Below are 17,785 nucleotides of genomic sequence, written 5' to 3'. Positions count from 1 at the left end.
TATAATTTTTTTCATTTATTTTTCCGATTGTTCCTATGGGAGCTATATGCTATAGTCGTCCGATTTTGATGAAATTGAAACCGTAATTCTGAAATATTAAACCATTACTATATCTCGAAGAACTAAACAAAAAATTAAAAAACAGCAAAGTTATAATTTTTTTTCATTTATTTTTCCGATTGTTCCTATGGGAGCTATATGCTATAGTCGTCCGATTTTGATGAAATTTAAACCGTAAATCGGAAATATTTTATTATTACTATATGTCGAAGAACTAAACAAAAAATTAAAAAACAGCAAAGTTATAATTTTTTTTCATTTATTTTTCCGATTGTTCCTATGGGAGCTATATGCTATAGTCGTCCGATCCGGCTCGTTCCGACTTTAAAAATGTCGTCAGCATTTTTTATGCTGAATTTCGTATATTCTTCGGTCGGTCATCCATTTGGCATTGATTTAAAACAAAAAGGAGAAAAATCACAAACTATATACACACCCCGGGACAGATTTTAAGCTTGAATTTTGTGTTTTGTTTGCTCGCCGGCTTCCCTTTTTACCGACTAATTTGAGGCTTGACAGCTGATTTGGGTATTCGATTAGGCAAACAACTATTCATCATTTGATGTTTATGCATTTGCAATTGATTGCGATTTTGTTTGAGTCTGTGAAGAGTATGTGCTAGTTAAAGGTTCAGTTGAAATAAATAAGTTATTTGAATGAATTACTTTTTTAGAGAACTAATTACTGAAAGATTTGCATTCGTATCGGGAGACAAACTGGGAATCATTCCTCACACACACTTACATTTATATTTCCCAACTAATTGCACGACCAGTCACATTTAAGGCATATATGCATATCGAACTATACTAGAGGTAGTCACCCAGCGAAGGCAACTAAAGAAAAAGGCAAAAATTAATTTATTAAAATTTAAAGCGCATGACTTTTTGAGCAAATGGCAAACCGCGGCGGCAGCCACAAATAAATTGCTATATAGGTTATATGGGTTATAAGTATGATTCATGCGTCACACTTGCGCATAATAATTGAGAGATGTGGAGCGAAAAAAAAACGGCAAAGGGGAGCGGAGCGGGGGGGTGGAAAATTCGGACACAGATGCAGATACTGGACCTACAGCCACGACCCCAAACTCCGACTTCATTTCAGTTCGATATCAATGGATTCGGCCGTTGTTGCCGGGCAGACTAGATTCTAGTATCTAGATACCCAACTGCGTCCAGGTGTGCACTACAAACAAATTTTTCGTTGTTTCGTCGTTTTTGTGGTTTAACGTTTTTTTTTTTTTGTATTTTCTGTTTTGAATTTTACATGTGGGGTTTTTCATTGTGGGCGCCTTTGGCGATTTTGTCACTTGAAAGAAATGCAAAGAATTCGATTTGCCGGACAGCTTAATTAAGGTTATCTATCAAAGGTACTTAGTTTAGTTTATTGATAGTGCCTGGACAGTCGGTAAGCACCCTAAACGATGCAATTAGCAATTAAATATCAGTTGACTTAATGCTAGGCCAAGTCTCGACGACTTATTTATCAATTACAGATACAAATACACCGAGGTGTGTGACATCGATAAACAAAAGAGCTTTAAATTATGTGTAGTCTTAACATTTTGTTATTGTTGACCTAGCTAGGCAAACGGCAAACACACGCACATGCATACATGCACACACACACACACACACACACACAGTTTGGGGCCATTCGTTCCCATGACTTTAATTACAATTTAATATTTATTTAGTTCGATAAGGCCCAGGTGATTATTTTTGGATACTCATGTCTATGACTGCACCCAGTCTTCGCAGACATGCCTCTATATAATTGTGTGTGAGTGTGTTTGCACACATATCTTTATGAGTGCGTATTTGTTTTTGTGTTACTATCAATTGGGCCTAATCAAATGCTTAAGTAAATTTGTTCAGCAAATCACTGAAACCGGACACCATGTGGGTAAATGTGTGTGTCTAATTAATAGTTAAACCCCAAATGGGAATGGAAATAGAAATGCTATAGCGTAGAGATAATGTTCAACGAATTTCTAATACGCTTGTTGCACACTTTAAGGGCGAATTAAAAAATATTCCACAATCAGGTTCGTGGAACTATTTCCGGTGTCTTTGTTGGTAGTCCAAGTCTAAGATGGCTTACCTCACGCACCCATCCATCCCATTCCTGCATTATGATGGCACACCCGCTCTTTTCCAACAATTTACGTAAATTAGACACGAAAAAAAGACCAAAAAAACCAAAAAAAAAGAAAATAAAAATAAAAAGTTATAAACTATACAAAGAAGGCGTCAACAATGCCAAATGGGAGCGTTTCTCTTAACGTTCCATTCGGCTTGCTTTTGGTTTGGTTTCGCTTTTATCAGCATTTGGTTGAATTACCTAGAATTAGTTAACACATTTTCCGTTGCGCCTGAAGGTACCGTGCGTCGTCTGTTTGGCATAATTAAACAATTTTGTACTTTATGCACAATTAAATTAATTTCTTCCTTTGGCTTTGGCCGCCTGCCTGATAAGTGAATAAACGGGCCCAAGTCAAACATTTAAATTGCGATTGCACCGCCACAGATACAGGCGAATGCAAAGCCATGCGATATTTATGAGATATTAATTGTGCCAGATTACAATAGCTTGACTGCCTGCCTCTGACCCAGCTGCAGCAGTTTCCGCTGGGCTGACTGCTGACTGCTGCCTGCTCTGATTTCCTTTTTTCCCAGGAGCCATTTGGCATTCAATCCGACTGCGTACGTGCAAATTCATAAAGAACAAACACCAATTCTGAGTCTGACTCTGGCTCTGAGCCTGCGTCTGAGTCTGAGTGCCAGGAATGGGGCGACCAAGTGAGCAATGAGTTCAGAAGGCAATCCGCCAGATATACAGATGTATATCTATGTTCACCATTCCAACCCGGGTTGACAAACGCTGCAAGTAATGTGCGTGGCTACTTTTTCATTCGGTCTCGGGCACGGAATGAATAACATTCATGCTCATGGATTGAATTAATGCCTTGGCATAACTCAAGTGCCAAATGCAAAATGTATCTTGAAAAGCGGGAATTAGCATTTGTCAATTGAGTGGTGGCATGGGTTTGAATTGTGCACTTATTCCAAGGGAATTCTATTGAAGGGGAAGTCGGGATTTTATCATTTTTGGTTTTAATTGAAATTTCTAACGCAGGAATATTGGGTTTAAGCAAAACTAATGCTTTTAATTTAATATTTCCATTTATGTTTTCAAGGATTTATTTTAAGCAAATGGTCGATTGATTTGGTTATAAAATATGTAAATTCAATAACATTTACAATTTGTATTTTAACAAAAAATTTAAGGATTTTATCACTTTATTTCGTTAGGTAATTTTAAAATAAAAAGGATGTTCCTTAATAAAAGGGCTTACGAAGTTTTGAATTTTAATTGAAAAGTTTGGTTTTTAACTATCTTTTTATTTGATTAATTTTAAAGTAAAGGTCTAACAGTGCTTTTAAGTTCTCTGAATGTTAATTTTGGTGTAAGGTAAACTAACATGTTCGTTTATTCACTTTTCAATCATTTTGTTGATTAATTAAACACTTTCTGCCTATTCCTATGTTTGGCTGCCAAATTCGGGTTATCTTAATCAGTAATTTTAAATCATTTCAAATAGTAAAGAATACTTGAAAATGTATTTAAGATTATCTTTGTTGCTTGAGACTTTCTCCTACACGAAGTTTTTGCATATGCCCCTCGTTTGAATGGGCATAGCCTCCAGTTGGATTCCTATAATGACCGTGTTCATTTCATTTGATCAATTCAGCGCCCAATGGAGACTATATAGCAAGTACTTATTAACGCTCATGCGAGGCTTGTTGTTGCTGGCTCCGCGTTCTGAGCTCCGAGTTCCGAGCACATTAAGATCAGATACAAAGATACATTATCGCCGCTTCGAGCTTTGTAGCTCGAATTGTAGTTGTAGGCGGTCGTCAGTCAGTCAGTAAGACGGTCGGTCCGATCGGGCATTGGCGCAATTAAAACGCTTAAGGGGCCAAGTCAGAGTCAGAGTCAGAGTCAGAATGCTGTTGCTGTTGCTGCTGCCTTTGCTACTTAAAGATACATGCCACATACACATCCATCGGATCGCCTCAGATATAAATAAGCGATACGTGTAATTCGGGTCACTAACCGTTAACAATAAATTTCATTTGTTTAAGAAACTTCAGCCGGCGGGCACTGGCTGTAAAATAATATCGCCATAAAAATTGACATCTGATCATTTGTAATTATTATTGCGCATTGCGACATGACAAGGCGTCGGCTACTTGCTGCCATTTGGGCGTGGTTAGCGACGATATGTTGCCATTGGCCCAAAGTCTGCCACCGGCATCGTCGATATACTATAGCATATAGTATATTGTGTGTAAAAAAGCCGCATATCGCAGATCGTAGCAGATCGAAGCACAAATCATTCTAAATGGTTCGCGTCTCATACGCAGTCGAAGACCCCCGATACTCATTCAGCCTCTAATGGTAATCGCAGTGCCATAATTTACATTGCGGGACGACTCGACTCTCTCGGTTCGTTCAACTCGTTCAATCAATCTTAGATTCGGTTCATGGAACAATTAATGCCAAAAAAGAGAAACAAGTCGAGAAACCTCAAGAGCGGGGAAGGGCTTTCTTTATTTTTTTTGGTTTTTTTCGGCCAAGTTGTTGTCTACTTGAAGAGTTTCAGTTTTCAGTTTTCGTTTTAAGTCCAACTTAAATGGAACCAGAAATTATTTTGAACGCCTTCAAGTGCCACACACAACAGCTACAACAAAAATACATTTAAAAAGGAAAAAAAAAAACCAAAGTTGATTCGAAGTTGGGGCGCAATCATGACTTGATGCGATTATAAAGAAGTTTTTTGTCTGGGGCGGGGGTACAAGCGGCCCGAGTTGGAAAGCATTAATGCCCAACACAAATAGAAATTAGATACACACACACACACTTAAACGTTCGACCGCCACAAGCACATATGGATACTTAAACAATTTCGATATTCAAATGAATTTTTGGAAAATGACTAAACCAAAAATGCCGCAAATGCCCCAACTGAACTCGTCTGAACTGCTTAGAATTGTTTTCTTTTCACTCCTCCTTTTTACGGGCCTAGAGAGTTATAAATAATAATAATAACAATTCAATTGGGTACATGCAGCATTGGCAGCTTAATGTTTACCCATATCAAAAGGTAAAACTTCGAAGTTTTGTTTAGAAATGAAATAATAACTTACTGAAACAGTCTACAAATTTTAAAAATAAGACAATAAAAATTAAAATATGAAATGAATTTCCTGGTATTTAACCAATAACTTCCTTTTATTTAGCAGTTTTTTTTAAGAAGCTTTGTTTAGAAATTAAATAATAACTTAGTAACTAAACAGTCTAAAAATTATAAAAATAAGACAATAGAAATTAAAAGGTGAATTTAATCCATTTCCTGGAATATAACTAAGCTTTACTTAAAAATGAAATAATAACTTAACAACTAAACAGTCTCAAAATTATAAAAATAAGACAATAGAAATTAAAAGGTCAATTTAATTTATTTCCTGGAATTAAACTTTCTTTAATTTACCTTTACCTAAAGGGTAATCTAAATTCCCAAATAATTGATATTAGCTTCCTGGAATCTTACATAATTTGCATAGAGTTTAACCGGCTATTCAGAACACGATTTTATGATCGCTGAATGTTGTTCTCATGTACCACACTCATTTAGCAAGTTGAGTGACAAACCAATTTTCATTCTACGAATGGCATAAAGACAATAACAATTGTTGGGGGCCCATATAAGGCAGTTAGCAGCAGCAGCAGCTTGGCAAAGTTTTGCGGCAATTGTGGATGGATGGAGCAGAGTAATGAACTTGTCAGCCATGTTTTTAGGGTGTGCTCAAGAAAGTTGAGTCGAAACACAAGCCGTATAGTATATAGTACAGTATATAGTATGTGTAAGTATGTACACTAATGCAGACTGCTCCAATTGTTTTTTTTTTTTTTTCTGGGGGGGAGTGTGCGACGCATGGGAATCGAAGATAAAGGTAATCCATTTGACTTGACGATATCTACGACTGTCACACAGTCTCGGGCTTTGATTCGAAAACTATGCACAGCTGCGCAATTTCGTATGCGAGAGGCTTGGGTTTTCGCCTTTTTTCGGGTTTCGCTTTTGGGGCTGACTAATGAAACCGAACAATAATAATTTAGTAAGTCTAGACCTACGCATGCGCAAAGGTGGATTCGATGCCGATGCCTGGGCAATTGTCACAGCACCAAACGCAATTTGTCGCCGTCGCAGACGAGGAGTGGAAGTCACTGAACCCGCTCGAGCTAAAGCTTTTTTCTATTACTTTTTTCCCCTGCCTTTTCCTCACTCCATATCTTTACACAGAGAAAAATCCTTCAATATTTTTCCAGCAATTTGTAAAATATATAAAAGTAACTTTTTAGTTCGGAAAAGTATACATTTTTCATGAAAGGAACTTTTTTAATCAGAAAGTGGAACTTGTTTTCATGTTTCTTTGTATAAACAAAACAAACATTTTGGATAAATATTATGTTATTTTCAATGGTAATCTTTTTTATTAAGAACAAGTATTTTGTTTAAATGTTTAAATAAAATAAATTTTTAAAATTCAATATTATTTTTTTTAAACACAACTAAAATAGTTTTATTTTCAATGGTAATATCATGTAATAAACCATTAAAAGTGCAAGAAAAAATTCCCTGTGCTGCTCTCTCTCTCACTCTCTGTTTATTTTTGGGTGTAGGCCAGGCCAGCAGTAGACAAAGCCACGTTTGACAAAGAAAAATCTTACAGTTTTGTTTTTTTTTTTAGCTAGTTACAATTGTAAGTAGCACACAAATACTCGCACAGCTATTTTGCTGACAACTGCGCAGGCGCGCGTGTGCGTCATGAAATTAGTTTATTTGTTTGCATAAATGTGCCAAAGTCTGTAAGCGACTTGTGTGTTGTGTTGTGTGTGTGTGTAATTTTTGTGTGCAGCAAATTTCTAATAAATTTGTTGTTTCGGCACCCGTGTCATGCACACCTGGAGCATAATTCGCCCTCAGCCGATCCGATCCGAACCGAACTGAACTGAGCCATGAGTCAATTTCCGTCAGCTGCGCCAGCTGAGCAGCAGTTAACGGAGAAACTTTGTCGCCACACAAACTACTGACTCCTAACAAATAAATAATATACACACTTTAACATAAATACCATAAATAACGCGTAGAAATTATTGGGTTTGATTTGTTACTTAAATGCTGCAGAGTGCGAGGTTATATTTGCTTATTGGTTTTAGCTGAATTGCAATGACAATTTGCTTGTACAATTAAGAAATTACATTTTAAAACTCTTGCAACTATGTTTATTTATTCAAAAACAGTTGAAGACCACTCAGCAAACGTTTTCTGTCAAAAAAAAAATAAATCTTAAAAATTGAATTCGAATTATCTCAAATTGATTTTATTTAGTTTATAAATCACATATGTCTGTTTTGTAAGCATTTTGGACACCTTCTACTGTATGTTTACTTTGATCAATTAAAATTTTTTTCCCTCGAAAACTCTCACATTCCAAAGAAGCAAATAAAATAGTAAATTTTCTTACCAAAAATATTGACATTTTACCCAACGTGATTCTAGCAACAAAATTTTTTTAACAGCCCCCTCTTGAGAATTACGAGAAAATGGTTCAAGTTATGGGAACTAAGGGCCAGACGGGTGAGAGGGGGCCACTTAGGGCTCGAACTACTCCGACCAGTGTTAGAACAATAAACAGCGCACAACAAATTCTTCTCTTTGATTTTTTCCTATTTTCCCTGATTTAAGCATCGCAACACACATTCAAATCAATGAATGCCTGCCACTCGAGTCGAAAGACCCCAAAAAGAGGTAGAAAACTCGCAGGATGGGTAGCTCTTTTTGGCCACTTGAACGTTCGATGACATTTCGTTTTTAGTTTTCTATCCATAATTATTATAATACATAAATTTATGCTACACAAGGCACAACAGCAGCAGCCGCTCTTATGTAGAAGCAAGAAATTTGTAAAATCATTTCAAGTGCTTCAAAGTTTAACGATTCCAGGTTCAGATTTAGATCTAGACAGGGCATGACCATAGCTGTACTCCACCGTAGTAAAAACAATATTATGTGCTCCACTTATTTGCCCATTCCCATTACCATTCCCATTCCCATTTACTTTGAACTATAACGCTGCTTTAACTTGATGACAAAAATAGTTGAGCTACTAAGGCATGCCGCAGAATACGTTCGTTAATTTGTGGTAATTACCCACACAGACGCCTGCCGGGGCATTGGATTTCGTTTCGGAATACGTACTTATACGAATACTTATACTTATACTTATAGTTATATCGGGCATGGTCTGGTCTGGTCTGGTCTATAAGTCTCCGGTAGTGGGCAACAATGCCTTGCTTTATTTTAAGGCACAAGGTTGACTTTTGTTGCTCCGCTCCGCTCTGCTCCGTGTGTAGGTTCACAATTGTTAAGTTCGAGTAGAGCATGTACATAGATTCAGTAATTATTTTTCGTTTTTATATTAACAGCCCACAAAAAAAAAAAATAAAATAGATAACAAACAGTCATACACACGCTCTCAAAAGTCGAAAACCTAAACCAGTTCGCTTATTTAATTTCAATGCTTAGTTTTGAAGTCACATTGATTGGAGTGATTATTTTTTATGAATGTGTGAGCTGTCAGTGCCAAAAGTGAAGTGGCAGGAAAACAATTAAATGCTTTTGATTTACGTAATATCTATAATTCACTTTCCCAAACCAAAACTGGCCACATACGTCAGTTGATCAGCATATTTATCGAGAGATCCTTTTCTTACTCAAAGGCAAGACAAGTGATGATTTTAAATTGCGACATTTCAAAATAAATTTTGGATACAGAATTTCACAGTTTGCATCTTCCATCTTCATCTTTGACTAACTTGGCTGAGCCCCACCCTTACGAACAATCGGCACTCGACTCGAATTTAAATGATTATGGCATTCTTTGTATGCACTGCCGAAAAATTAGGCTTTTTATCAATTGGTATTGTATATTTAAAATGAAAATTTTTGTTAAATATGGGTAGTTTGGGTAATCGAGCAAACTGAATTTGGCAAACCGAATTGCGATAGCTTAGGAAGTAGTTGTTTGTTGAATTCTCAATGTTCATCGTCTGAACAAATAGGAAACATGGTAAACATCATAAAATAAACATTTTTTGGTTCTCTGTACTGCCCGAAAATAAAAAGTCCAACCACCCCGCAGCTCATGACTAAAATTTAAACATTACCATAATAGTCAACAGTAATAATTAATTGTTTGCTAATAAATATGAATTCATATATATAGGAAAAGTACAAATAATAATAATAATAAAAATAATAATCGCACGCGCCGCGTTTATTCTCCAATGACTAAGTCTCCTTTCAGTCTTTGAGTATGCGATAAATACGAATGTACATATCTAGATACGTAATACGTATGTATAATGTACACATATATAAATTGTAAATCAGATACGGCATAAATATTGAACACATGGCGCAGTTTCTACAGCCAAGACTTGTGGGTGTTTGATGGCCAGGAGGGTATAGAGGGTATGGAGGGTAAGGAGGCGAATCAAGAGAGCGACTGAACAAAATTGAAATAAAATAAAGCACAATAAAACGTACTTAAGATTGACGATTGTGTAGATGGGGGGAGCAAGCGATCAATGAAAGAGTTTTTAGGGAGACGATATTTAACAAGTACAGTTGAGCTGTTTGGGCAAGGGAAAATAAACCATTTGGTTCATGTTTCATGTTCATGTTCATAGGCACTCTAAATTAAAATGATTCGTCATTTGATAATTTTAAGGCCATCACCAATTTGTAATTTCTTTCGGGAATGGCACATTCCTGATTTCAGGGGGGAATAACTCAAGTTAATGTTCTAAGCTAACCAGTACTCGTCGAATAAATTATGTAGTACATTTAAATATACTTGATTAGACGTAATTGGCTGTCAGTATGGCTCTTGATCACACCACTCAGCCGTACAAATACTCAGATGTTAAGCAAACACATAGATACATACGTTTCGAATCAAACAAAATGTCGGCAGCTGCTTTTTGTGTGTGAGTTTTGTTAGCTTATAAATTAAAACGCGTTTCATGCCATTATTTGATGGTTTTATTTCTTTTTTTTATTCGTCTTGCGGGTGTTCAATTCATTCGATTGTTCGTATTCATATTCTTCTTAGCCCATTTCGTTATGGCCTGGAAGCATTATATCCCCGATATCGCTCACACCTCTCCTTCTTTTTCCATTCAGTGTTCATCTGTCCGGCTGTCCGCTAATTGAAAATCAATTAATGTTACTGCATCTATAGCTGCTCGGCAATCGGCAATATCAGCGGCAGTCATGTCAAAGTCAGATATCATCCAGGGTAGAATAATTCCACAGAAATTAAATGAGAACGTAGAAGGAGCTGAAACAATTCCAGACTCGGCTCAGAATCCTTTTGTTTTCACTGACTCTTCTGTCCGAAAACGAACAATTTAATTGATGTGCCCCGAGTAGCAGCAGCACTCTGGTAAATACCCAAAAAAAAAAAAAAAAATAAAAAAATAACTTCACTTTGTTTCGATTGTTTTCGATTTTGCCCGAATTCATCGTCAGGTTCATTGGATTTTGGAGTGCGTCCCAAAGCACTTTCGTACGGTGGGGAATTTGGCACAAGTTTTGCATGCTCAAGTACTGACGGCCAATCTGGGGCTTATAATTCATATACATATGGCGGTAATTTGTGGACTAATCGATGGATTCTGATTCTGATTCTGATTTCTTATTACTGATTACTCACCTCTCGCTGCTCGTTGCTTCTTTTGCAGGTCAACAAACAGTATTCGACCAACGAACTGGAGGCTTTTATAAAGATCGCCACCAACTGGCAAAATTCCAATCACAACTTGCTGGAGGGCGTCGACTTGAAGACGGGTAAGTTAACCAAATCGCTCTCTCTCTCTCTCTCTCTTGTTGAAGTCATTCTAAATTCGATGTATCGAAATGTTCACAGAAATGACACAGTACATGAACAGTCCATCCATGAACATGTACAAGAAGAGGGAACGCACCCAGAACTGGAACCACCAGGAGAAGAAGTATCTGCTCGATCTGTGCCGCAAGGACATGCGCATCATTGAGAACAAAAGATTGGATGCCGGTCTAACTGCTGTCAAGAACAAGGCCTGGAAGATCATCCATCAAAAGTTCTCCAATCAATTCGGCACAGATCGCACCTGCAATCGCCTCAAGGAACAGTGGCGACGCATGAAAGGTAGGTTTTGTTTTTATAATACTAACAATTTAAATTGTAAATTCATCATAGAAAATTGTTTTTAATGTTACAAACATTTTCATTTGATGTAATTTCAATATATTCGAACTGCCCTTATTTTTTAAACTATTTAAACAAGTATAGCTAAACGCAATGTTCACATTTTTCAGCCTGCACTCGCAATGAGATTCTGGACTACAACAATCGCTTGGCCAGGTTTGGAGCCGAGGTGGCTGATCGCAAGAAGCCATCACCCTTCACTTTCGAGGTGTGGGACTTCATGCAAGAGGCGAAGAAGGCCTGCAAATCGGAAGCCCTGGATGGCATAGACTACTCCAAGATTCCGCTGGCCTTGGAGGAGGGATTTGAGTATCGGGATGACTACAAATTCAATGTCGATGAGCACGATATGGATGAGTAAGTTTTGCTGGCTTAATTGTGAGTTTAGAGATCGATTACTAATGAGTATTCCTTATTTAAGCAGCAGTCGCACGCCGCCGCAGGAACTGTGCGATGTGGACATCAAGGAGGAGGAGAACAACGAGACCTTCAACGAGACCTTCAACAATCACCATCTCAGCCAGAGCGACATCCATGGCGGTGGCGAGCGTCTGAGTGTGTCGCCCAATCACAGCATTAGTCGCAACGGGATCCACGAGGCCGACAGTCCTGCCACCGCCATTTCCGCAGCAGGTGGGTTGGACACGAGTGCTGCCTATCTGCCCGGCGGTGGAGCCGACATGACCAGCTTTCCCGGCAACTTCAACATGAACAACATATCCGCCACGCTGGAGGCTCTGAATGCCCTGCGATCTGGCCAATTTCCCAGTGCAGCAGCAGCGGCAGCGGCTGCAATGCACCAGCAGGCCCAAGTGGCCATGCATCACCAGCACAATACTAGCAGCAACAACAACAACATCAACAACAACAACAACAACAACAACGAGGACGACGAGGATGGCATGAAGCCACTGGCCAAAAGGCAGCGCACCAGCAGCGGCAGTGTACTGGGCAGCGAGGACCAGCCATCCACTTTGGCCGCTACACTGCCTTCAGTGGCGTCCGATTCGCAGGCCTTGGAGCGGTCCTCCAGCAGCAACAATGGAGTAGCGATCGCGGGTACAGCAGCCAGCACGAGTGCCAACAGCATTGGCGGCGGCAGCAACAACAACTTCGAGCTGCGCATGTTCATGGAGATGCAGAGCAAGGAGCACATGATGCGCATGAAGATCCTGGAGGTGCAGTTGCAGGCGGCCAAGCACAGTCGCGATCTGGTGGAGATCAACAAGACGCTGGCGCTGCAGAAGCTGCAGGAGCTGGCCAGCAAGCGGCTGCCCAGTTAGGAGGCAGTGCACCAGCAGCAGCAGCAGCAACAGCCCATCGCCGTTTCATGTTACATTAGTTTATAGAATTAAAAGCCATCTCGAAGGTCACGTTCGCAGGCAGAGGGCGTGGCCGAAAGATTGGCTAGAGTTAGCCTTAGAGTTAGTCATAAGTTGAAAGCAGGATCTACGGCTACACATCCACACCGACACACCCATACACTCACTCACACGCACAGAGAGACATTCCTGGCATTGTTGATCAGTATTTGAAAGCTAGAAGCGAATCCCCAACGACTCACAGGACCCAAGAACCCAAGCGAGGATCAGGAGGCGCTCGGAAGTATGCCATATTCTTATGATGAATCGCCTACCTCACAAGCACAACACACAGCACACAACACACAACACACTCAGCTAGCAGACACACACAGATACACTCTCTTCTGGCCTAACCAGCACTTGACCAAGTCAAGTCAAGTTTAGTTAGTTTCTAGTTTTAGTTCGTATGGGAACCACTCTCTCCAAGTTGCTCAACTACCACAAATGTATTGTACTTACGTTTCTTGACTTCAGTTTAGGCTCTGCTACCATAACTAACCTAACGATTTACACAAATATGAAATGCACAAATGATTACTTTTCATAGTCCTAAGAGAAGAACTCCATAAATGTAAATGCAACATTACAATCGGCAGTCGTCTCTGATTTTAATTTTTACTTGTACTTGTATTTATTTTTATCTTTGTATAGACTATGTTGATATATATATGACCCCCCTATATATGTTTGTTTGAATGCCATATTAAATGAAAGTTCTTTTTAATATCTTATTTTCCATTTGCGCTGCAAAACAAATTGTTACCATATATGATATATGTACCGTACGTATAAGCAAGTTCCCACTATAAAAAAGGGGACTTGAGAAAGGCCTCGTAGAAGGCATCTTTGTAAAGCGTGTAAATGAAAGATACAAATTATTTTAAATAAAATACAAAAAGAAAAAAAAAATTGTTTTGGTTTCTGCCACACTTTATTAAATTTCCTCCATAGTTATATGGTGTACCTTGACTGCACGATGGATTTAGTGAGACTATTTAATTAATCCCTTTTTTGTTGGTCTTTTCCAAAGACTGTATCTGCTTATTCACTTTGATGATCTTCGCCGTGACTTCGTTTTTCTGGCTAAGAATTTTTTCCCGCAAGGACTTTAGCTGCTCTCTTTGCTGTTAAAAAGGAGTTAGGTTAAAAAGTGAAATACTTTTTGGTAAATTTAGACCATACCAGCTTCAGGAAATGAATATTCTCCTCCGCCCTTGCTTTCTCAAACAAATGCTTGCATACATTTCTATGTAAAGGAACAAAATTGTTTATTTAAGGTTTACTACTTAGATAAAACTTACTTGTTGTTTTGAGAAAATTGACATATCCTTGGCCGTAATAACTGCATTAGCTTTTCAACCACCTTAAGCATCGCTAACTTAATAAATTTCGAAATTACTAAGCAGAAATTTTAAATATTTCAAGACTGAAAGAATGTGTGAGCAAAACTGTCTATTTTGTTTTTCTTGAATAGCCTACTTTTTTGATATGCTTTATTCGCTCTCTTTTTTGATAGTGTTTTCGAATCTCTCCAACATTTCCCTAAGATGGTTTATTTGCTTCGAAAGATCCTCTCTTGTTTTCATAGCTTTGCGGCTAGTTTGTTTTTCAAGTTTTTTGATTTCATCTTGCAATGCCTCAATTTCATTACTAATTTCCTGAATCCTGTTCTTTCTGATCTTCATGAATTGCTCATGGCCCTATAGAAGTAATGTTATTTTTAGAAATTTAAGAACCGTTTCATTATCTTGAGATACTCACAAGCTTAAGAAAATAGTTAAGTTCATCGCCTCGGCCTTTTTCAGTTAGTTTGTCAGAAAGTAGTCGCCTGTTGATTTAAAGTATTTATAATTAATCCAATAACACTGTGGGACATAAAAAGCCCAAGTCTATTCGATAATGAGTTGGAACGTAATTGACCTGATTTTAATAAATTAAAATTCAGAAATTTTGATCACGTTACGGTTCATAAGGATTATTATTAATAACAAGCCAAAATTTTCTTGATAATTGGACTTTTTGGACGGTGTTCAGTTTTAAAATTACTTGTTTAAAGGTAAAATCCTTTTATATCCATTATCGTTTAGTGTTTTGCTTAAACTTACTGTAATGGCAATCTGTAAAAAATTTTCCTGGTCCTCAGAAAGGAGAAGTCTCTTAAGGTTGGGCAAATCTTGGGTGAACTGTTGTATATTTTTCTAGATGGAGGACTGACATAATAAGGTGGTTACTATTGATAGGGTTTAAACTACTTACTTTACACTTTCATGGCATAACACCTGTGATTGCAACATTCTGTTGCACCTGGTCCTGCTTAGCAGTCGCACCAAAGCGAACATTGTTTCTTAAATTTAGAATACTATTAAAAATGTATGGCAGAAACACATATTAAAGGGTATATTATGTAAAATTTTGAGTGCTAATCAAAAGCTGGTGATGTTAAAAAGCAAATAAGTTTAAAGTTTAATAAAAGCTAAAGTTACTCAAATCGGAAAATCAAGATCTAATAGATAGGTTGGTTACTTTGTGTGTCTTAGCATAATATCTGCTTTAGATTAATTTTTAACTTATTCTCCAAAAATTTAAAAAGCTATTTCAAATTTGTTTTTATAAGAATAAATTTTCTTTTTAAACAGAAATAATGCTTTTGAAATCCGGGTATAAAGTTTGTTTAAAATCAGAATGACTTAAAAACTAAAGAACTTGTTATAAACGAAAAACATAAAAAAATTAAGGCCTTAAGTCGGTTTAATTATTAGAAAAGTTGGACGTTACTTTTAACATAACTTTTACATAATTAAGAACAATGTAAGTCGTTTTCTTTTGGAGTGCTTTTATTGACAATCGATCAAAGTTTTAAAATATATTTGTTTATTAAAATTCACTAAGAAAGTAAACGTCCAAACTAAAATTATTTTGTACATTTTTATACGACTTCAAAAACCGTTTTGTATATAAATTTAACTGCCGCTAAATAAGCACTGAAGAACTTATTTAATATTTAGGTAGTTTGGTTAATTTTCCATATTAAAATATATGTGGTCAGCTTTTAAAGAGCAAAAAAAATCCATATGCTTATACTTTCAGCCGGCTCTCTCTTACAGATAAGAAAATAAAAATACGCGATTGGTTATGCCAATTCAAAAATTTTATTGTTACACCACAATGTTATCGTTTAGGCGTACATAGTCTTGGATCGTGGACCAACTGGAGCGTCGTAGTAGAGTGGCTTTTGCTGTGGAGGTCTGAAGGGGTTGCCAGCAGGAGCTCCGTTTCCTGGTCCAGAGTGTCGAGATGGGGCGGCGACGCCGGGAGCGGGCAGGCAGCCCAGAAGGCCCAAGATCAGGAGGCAGCACAGTGCGAACAGCTTCATGGTTGGCAATCTCAAATGTTTCTGAATGCCAATCTACGGCGAAATTGGTGTTTTTATACTCTTAACTGTGGCCCCTGGGACGGGTAAGTACCCGGGGGGATTTTGCTATTCGCTGAAATCACCGACTTTGGGTGATTTCTTATCGCCTGGCCGGGCATCGAGCGCCGCACTGCCCCCACGCGCCTGCTTCTGCCCCTTCGTCTCCAGATTGGAATTCACCTTCAAATCAAACTCCATGCCCCTTATGCAGCGCGTCAGATCGGTTAGGTTGCCCTCGATGCGTTTTTGCTGGATGGAGAGTTCATGGGATCGCATGTCCAAAACTTCACGTTCCTGGGGTTGCCAAGTTGCATTCAGATGTATCATTCAACACACACTTACCGTTCGCAGTTCCTCCAGTTTCAGCTGTTTTTCTATACGACTGTTATCGGGCAATACAACCAGATAACTCCTATGTAATGTTCAATAAATATCAGGTTATTATCAAAGTTATTACTGGCGTTACCTACCTAATGGTGCAACTTTTGAAGTGGCTCAGAATGGAACGGATTATTGTATTCATGTTCATGTGGATGAATATGAAACCGGTTAATTTTGATTGTTGCTAAACATTTGAAAGTGTTTTCAAAGTTTGATTATATGAAATATAGATGAGGGGGGAGAGAAAGGTAAAACCCCTAACAAATTTGAAAGCCAAAAAGTATGCTATGAAATATTATTTTCCAATAGGTGGCGCATGTGTTGCGTTTCTTTGAAACCATGTAGAATAAACTTTAAATATAAATAAATAATTAAATAAATTATAAATTAGAAAAAAAAATGTTACAAAATATATGTTTTTATTTATTCATTCTTAATTTCCGAAGGGCACCTTTAAGTTCTTTGAGGACTACAATAAGTTCTTCCATCGCAGCCTTGGCCTCCGACGACTTGGTTTTCTCAAGGGCTTCAATTTGCATTTCAAGGGACTCGATTTGTGCTGTTAGTTCCATGATCTTTGCCTCTTTTCCCTTGTTGACTTGTAGCAATTTCTTGGGAGATATTGGTTGTTTTTTGGGAACACAAAGTAAAGCTACTCTGGTATACGTACGACATGGTAAGGTTCGATACCGCCACTGTCTCTGCCACCTTTGCCAAAAAGATCGCTGAACGGCCGACTTTTGCTGTAGTAAAAATAGATTTACAAGCTTTAAAGGGTTTTAAGAACTAACAGAACCTTAATACCCACATCAAATTATTTTTGAACAAGACATCTCCTGGCTTTATTAAAGCAAAAACCTTGTATGCCCCCCGGAACATATTTTTTTAACTTGACGATTAATTTAAAATAATTAATATATTTTACTGAAAGGTTTTTGTCGGGCAACTAGATTAGTTTTAATCAAAATTTAAAGAGAATATTCCATTACTTTCTTTTCTCAATTTGATCTAAGCAATCCTAACCCCTTATGTTATAAATTTTTGCGTTAAGCTTCCACTTTACTACTTATATTATATATTCTTATAATTTATTTTCATTACTGGTAGTTAGCTATGACTTGGGCCTTTTTTACCTTTATACGCAGTATCAGCGAGTTTAGCGCCACAGCACTATTAATGTT

General features: G+C 37.7%; 6 protein-coding genes across 14 annotated transcripts in view; 1 reads left to right on the top strand and 5 right to left on the bottom strand.

Annotated features, from left to right (window-relative positions):
* LOC128254696 (uncharacterized protein DDB_G0283357) overlaps window positions 1-13,680 on the top strand; it is a 41,664-nt gene extending 27,984 nt beyond the window's left edge. For 2 of the 7 annotated variants that reach the window (XM_052983924.1, XM_052983923.1), the window contains exons 2-5: window positions 10,942-11,047; window positions 11,127-11,387; window positions 11,558-11,804; window positions 11,869-13,677. In XM_052983924.1, the coding sequence (XP_052839884.1) occupies window positions 11,129-11,387; window positions 11,558-11,804; window positions 11,869-12,730 (1,368 nt within the window). In that variant the 5' untranslated portion in view covers window positions 10,942-11,047; window positions 11,127-11,128 and the 3' untranslated portion in view covers window positions 12,731-13,677. Of the gene's footprint in view, window positions 1-10,625; window positions 10,644-10,729; window positions 10,850-10,941; window positions 11,048-11,126; window positions 11,388-11,557; window positions 11,805-11,868 lie in introns of those variants that run through there. The other 5 variants (XM_052983926.1, XM_052983927.1, XM_052983920.1 and 2 more) reach the window with 5 other exon arrangements.
* A 46-nt stretch (window positions 13,681-13,726) lies between these two features.
* LOC128254698 (uncharacterized) lies at window positions 13,727-14,183 on the bottom strand. The gene is made up of 3 exons (XM_052983930.1): window positions 14,113-14,183; window positions 13,994-14,057; window positions 13,727-13,935 (listed from the first exon to the last, which is right to left on the bottom strand). Exons 1-3 carry the CDS (start codon window positions 14,181-14,183, stop codon window positions 13,807-13,809), a joined length of 264 nt encoding a protein of 87 aa, XP_052839890.1. The 3' UTR covers window positions 13,727-13,806.
* Window positions 14,184-14,304: 121 nt separating this feature from the next.
* LOC128254697 (uncharacterized) lies at window positions 14,305-15,265 on the bottom strand. 2 transcript variants are annotated; one of them, XM_052983928.1, is made up of 4 exons: window positions 15,068-15,265; window positions 14,917-15,021; window positions 14,573-14,639; window positions 14,305-14,511 (listed from the first exon to the last, which is right to left on the bottom strand). In XM_052983928.1, exons 1-4 carry the CDS (start codon window positions 15,148-15,150, stop codon window positions 14,305-14,307), a joined length of 462 nt encoding a protein of 153 aa, XP_052839888.1. In that variant the 5' UTR covers window positions 15,151-15,265. The 2 variants fall into 2 exon arrangements, with proteins under 2 accessions (XP_052839888.1, XP_052839889.1); XM_052983929.1 differs by having other exon boundaries at window positions 14,917-15,009; window positions 15,068-15,262.
* A 672-nt stretch (window positions 15,266-15,937) lies between these two features.
* Window positions 15,938-16,184, bottom strand: LOC128254668 (immune-induced peptide 18). The gene has a single exon (XM_052983873.1). It carries the CDS (start codon window positions 16,182-16,184, stop codon window positions 15,987-15,989), a length of 198 nt encoding a protein of 65 aa, XP_052839833.1. The 3' UTR covers window positions 15,938-15,986.
* Window positions 16,185-16,289: 105 nt separating this feature from the next.
* LOC128254666 (uncharacterized) lies at window positions 16,290-16,849 on the bottom strand. 2 transcript variants are annotated; one of them, XM_052983869.1, is made up of 3 exons: window positions 16,694-16,849; window positions 16,566-16,635; window positions 16,290-16,517 (listed from the first exon to the last, which is right to left on the bottom strand). In XM_052983869.1, the coding sequence occupies exons 1-3, from the start codon at window positions 16,750-16,752 to the stop codon at window positions 16,290-16,292; spliced, it is 357 nt and encodes a 118-aa protein (XP_052839829.1). In that variant the 5' UTR covers window positions 16,753-16,849. The 2 variants fall into 2 exon arrangements, with proteins under 2 accessions (XP_052839829.1, XP_052839830.1); XM_052983870.1 differs by having other exon boundaries at window positions 16,566-16,632; window positions 16,694-16,848.
* Window positions 16,850-16,856: 7 nt separating this feature from the next.
* LOC128254667 (uncharacterized) lies at window positions 16,857-17,567 on the bottom strand. The gene is made up of 4 exons (XM_052983871.1): window positions 17,413-17,567; window positions 17,275-17,347; window positions 17,056-17,215; window positions 16,857-16,933 (listed from the first exon to the last, which is right to left on the bottom strand). Exons 1-4 carry the CDS (start codon window positions 17,481-17,483, stop codon window positions 16,890-16,892), a joined length of 348 nt encoding a protein of 115 aa, XP_052839831.1. The 5' UTR covers window positions 17,484-17,567; the 3' UTR covers window positions 16,857-16,889.
* Between the last annotated feature and the right edge of the window lie 218 nt (window positions 17,568-17,785).

This window comes from Drosophila gunungcola (genome assembly GCF_025200985.1).
Source record: "Drosophila gunungcola strain Sukarami chromosome 2R unlocalized genomic scaffold, Dgunungcola_SK_2 000006F, whole genome shotgun sequence".
In the NCBI taxonomy this organism is placed as follows: Eukaryota; Metazoa; Arthropoda; class Insecta; order Diptera; family Drosophilidae; genus Drosophila; species Drosophila gunungcola.
This window is presented reverse-complemented; position numbering and strand designations above follow the sequence as displayed.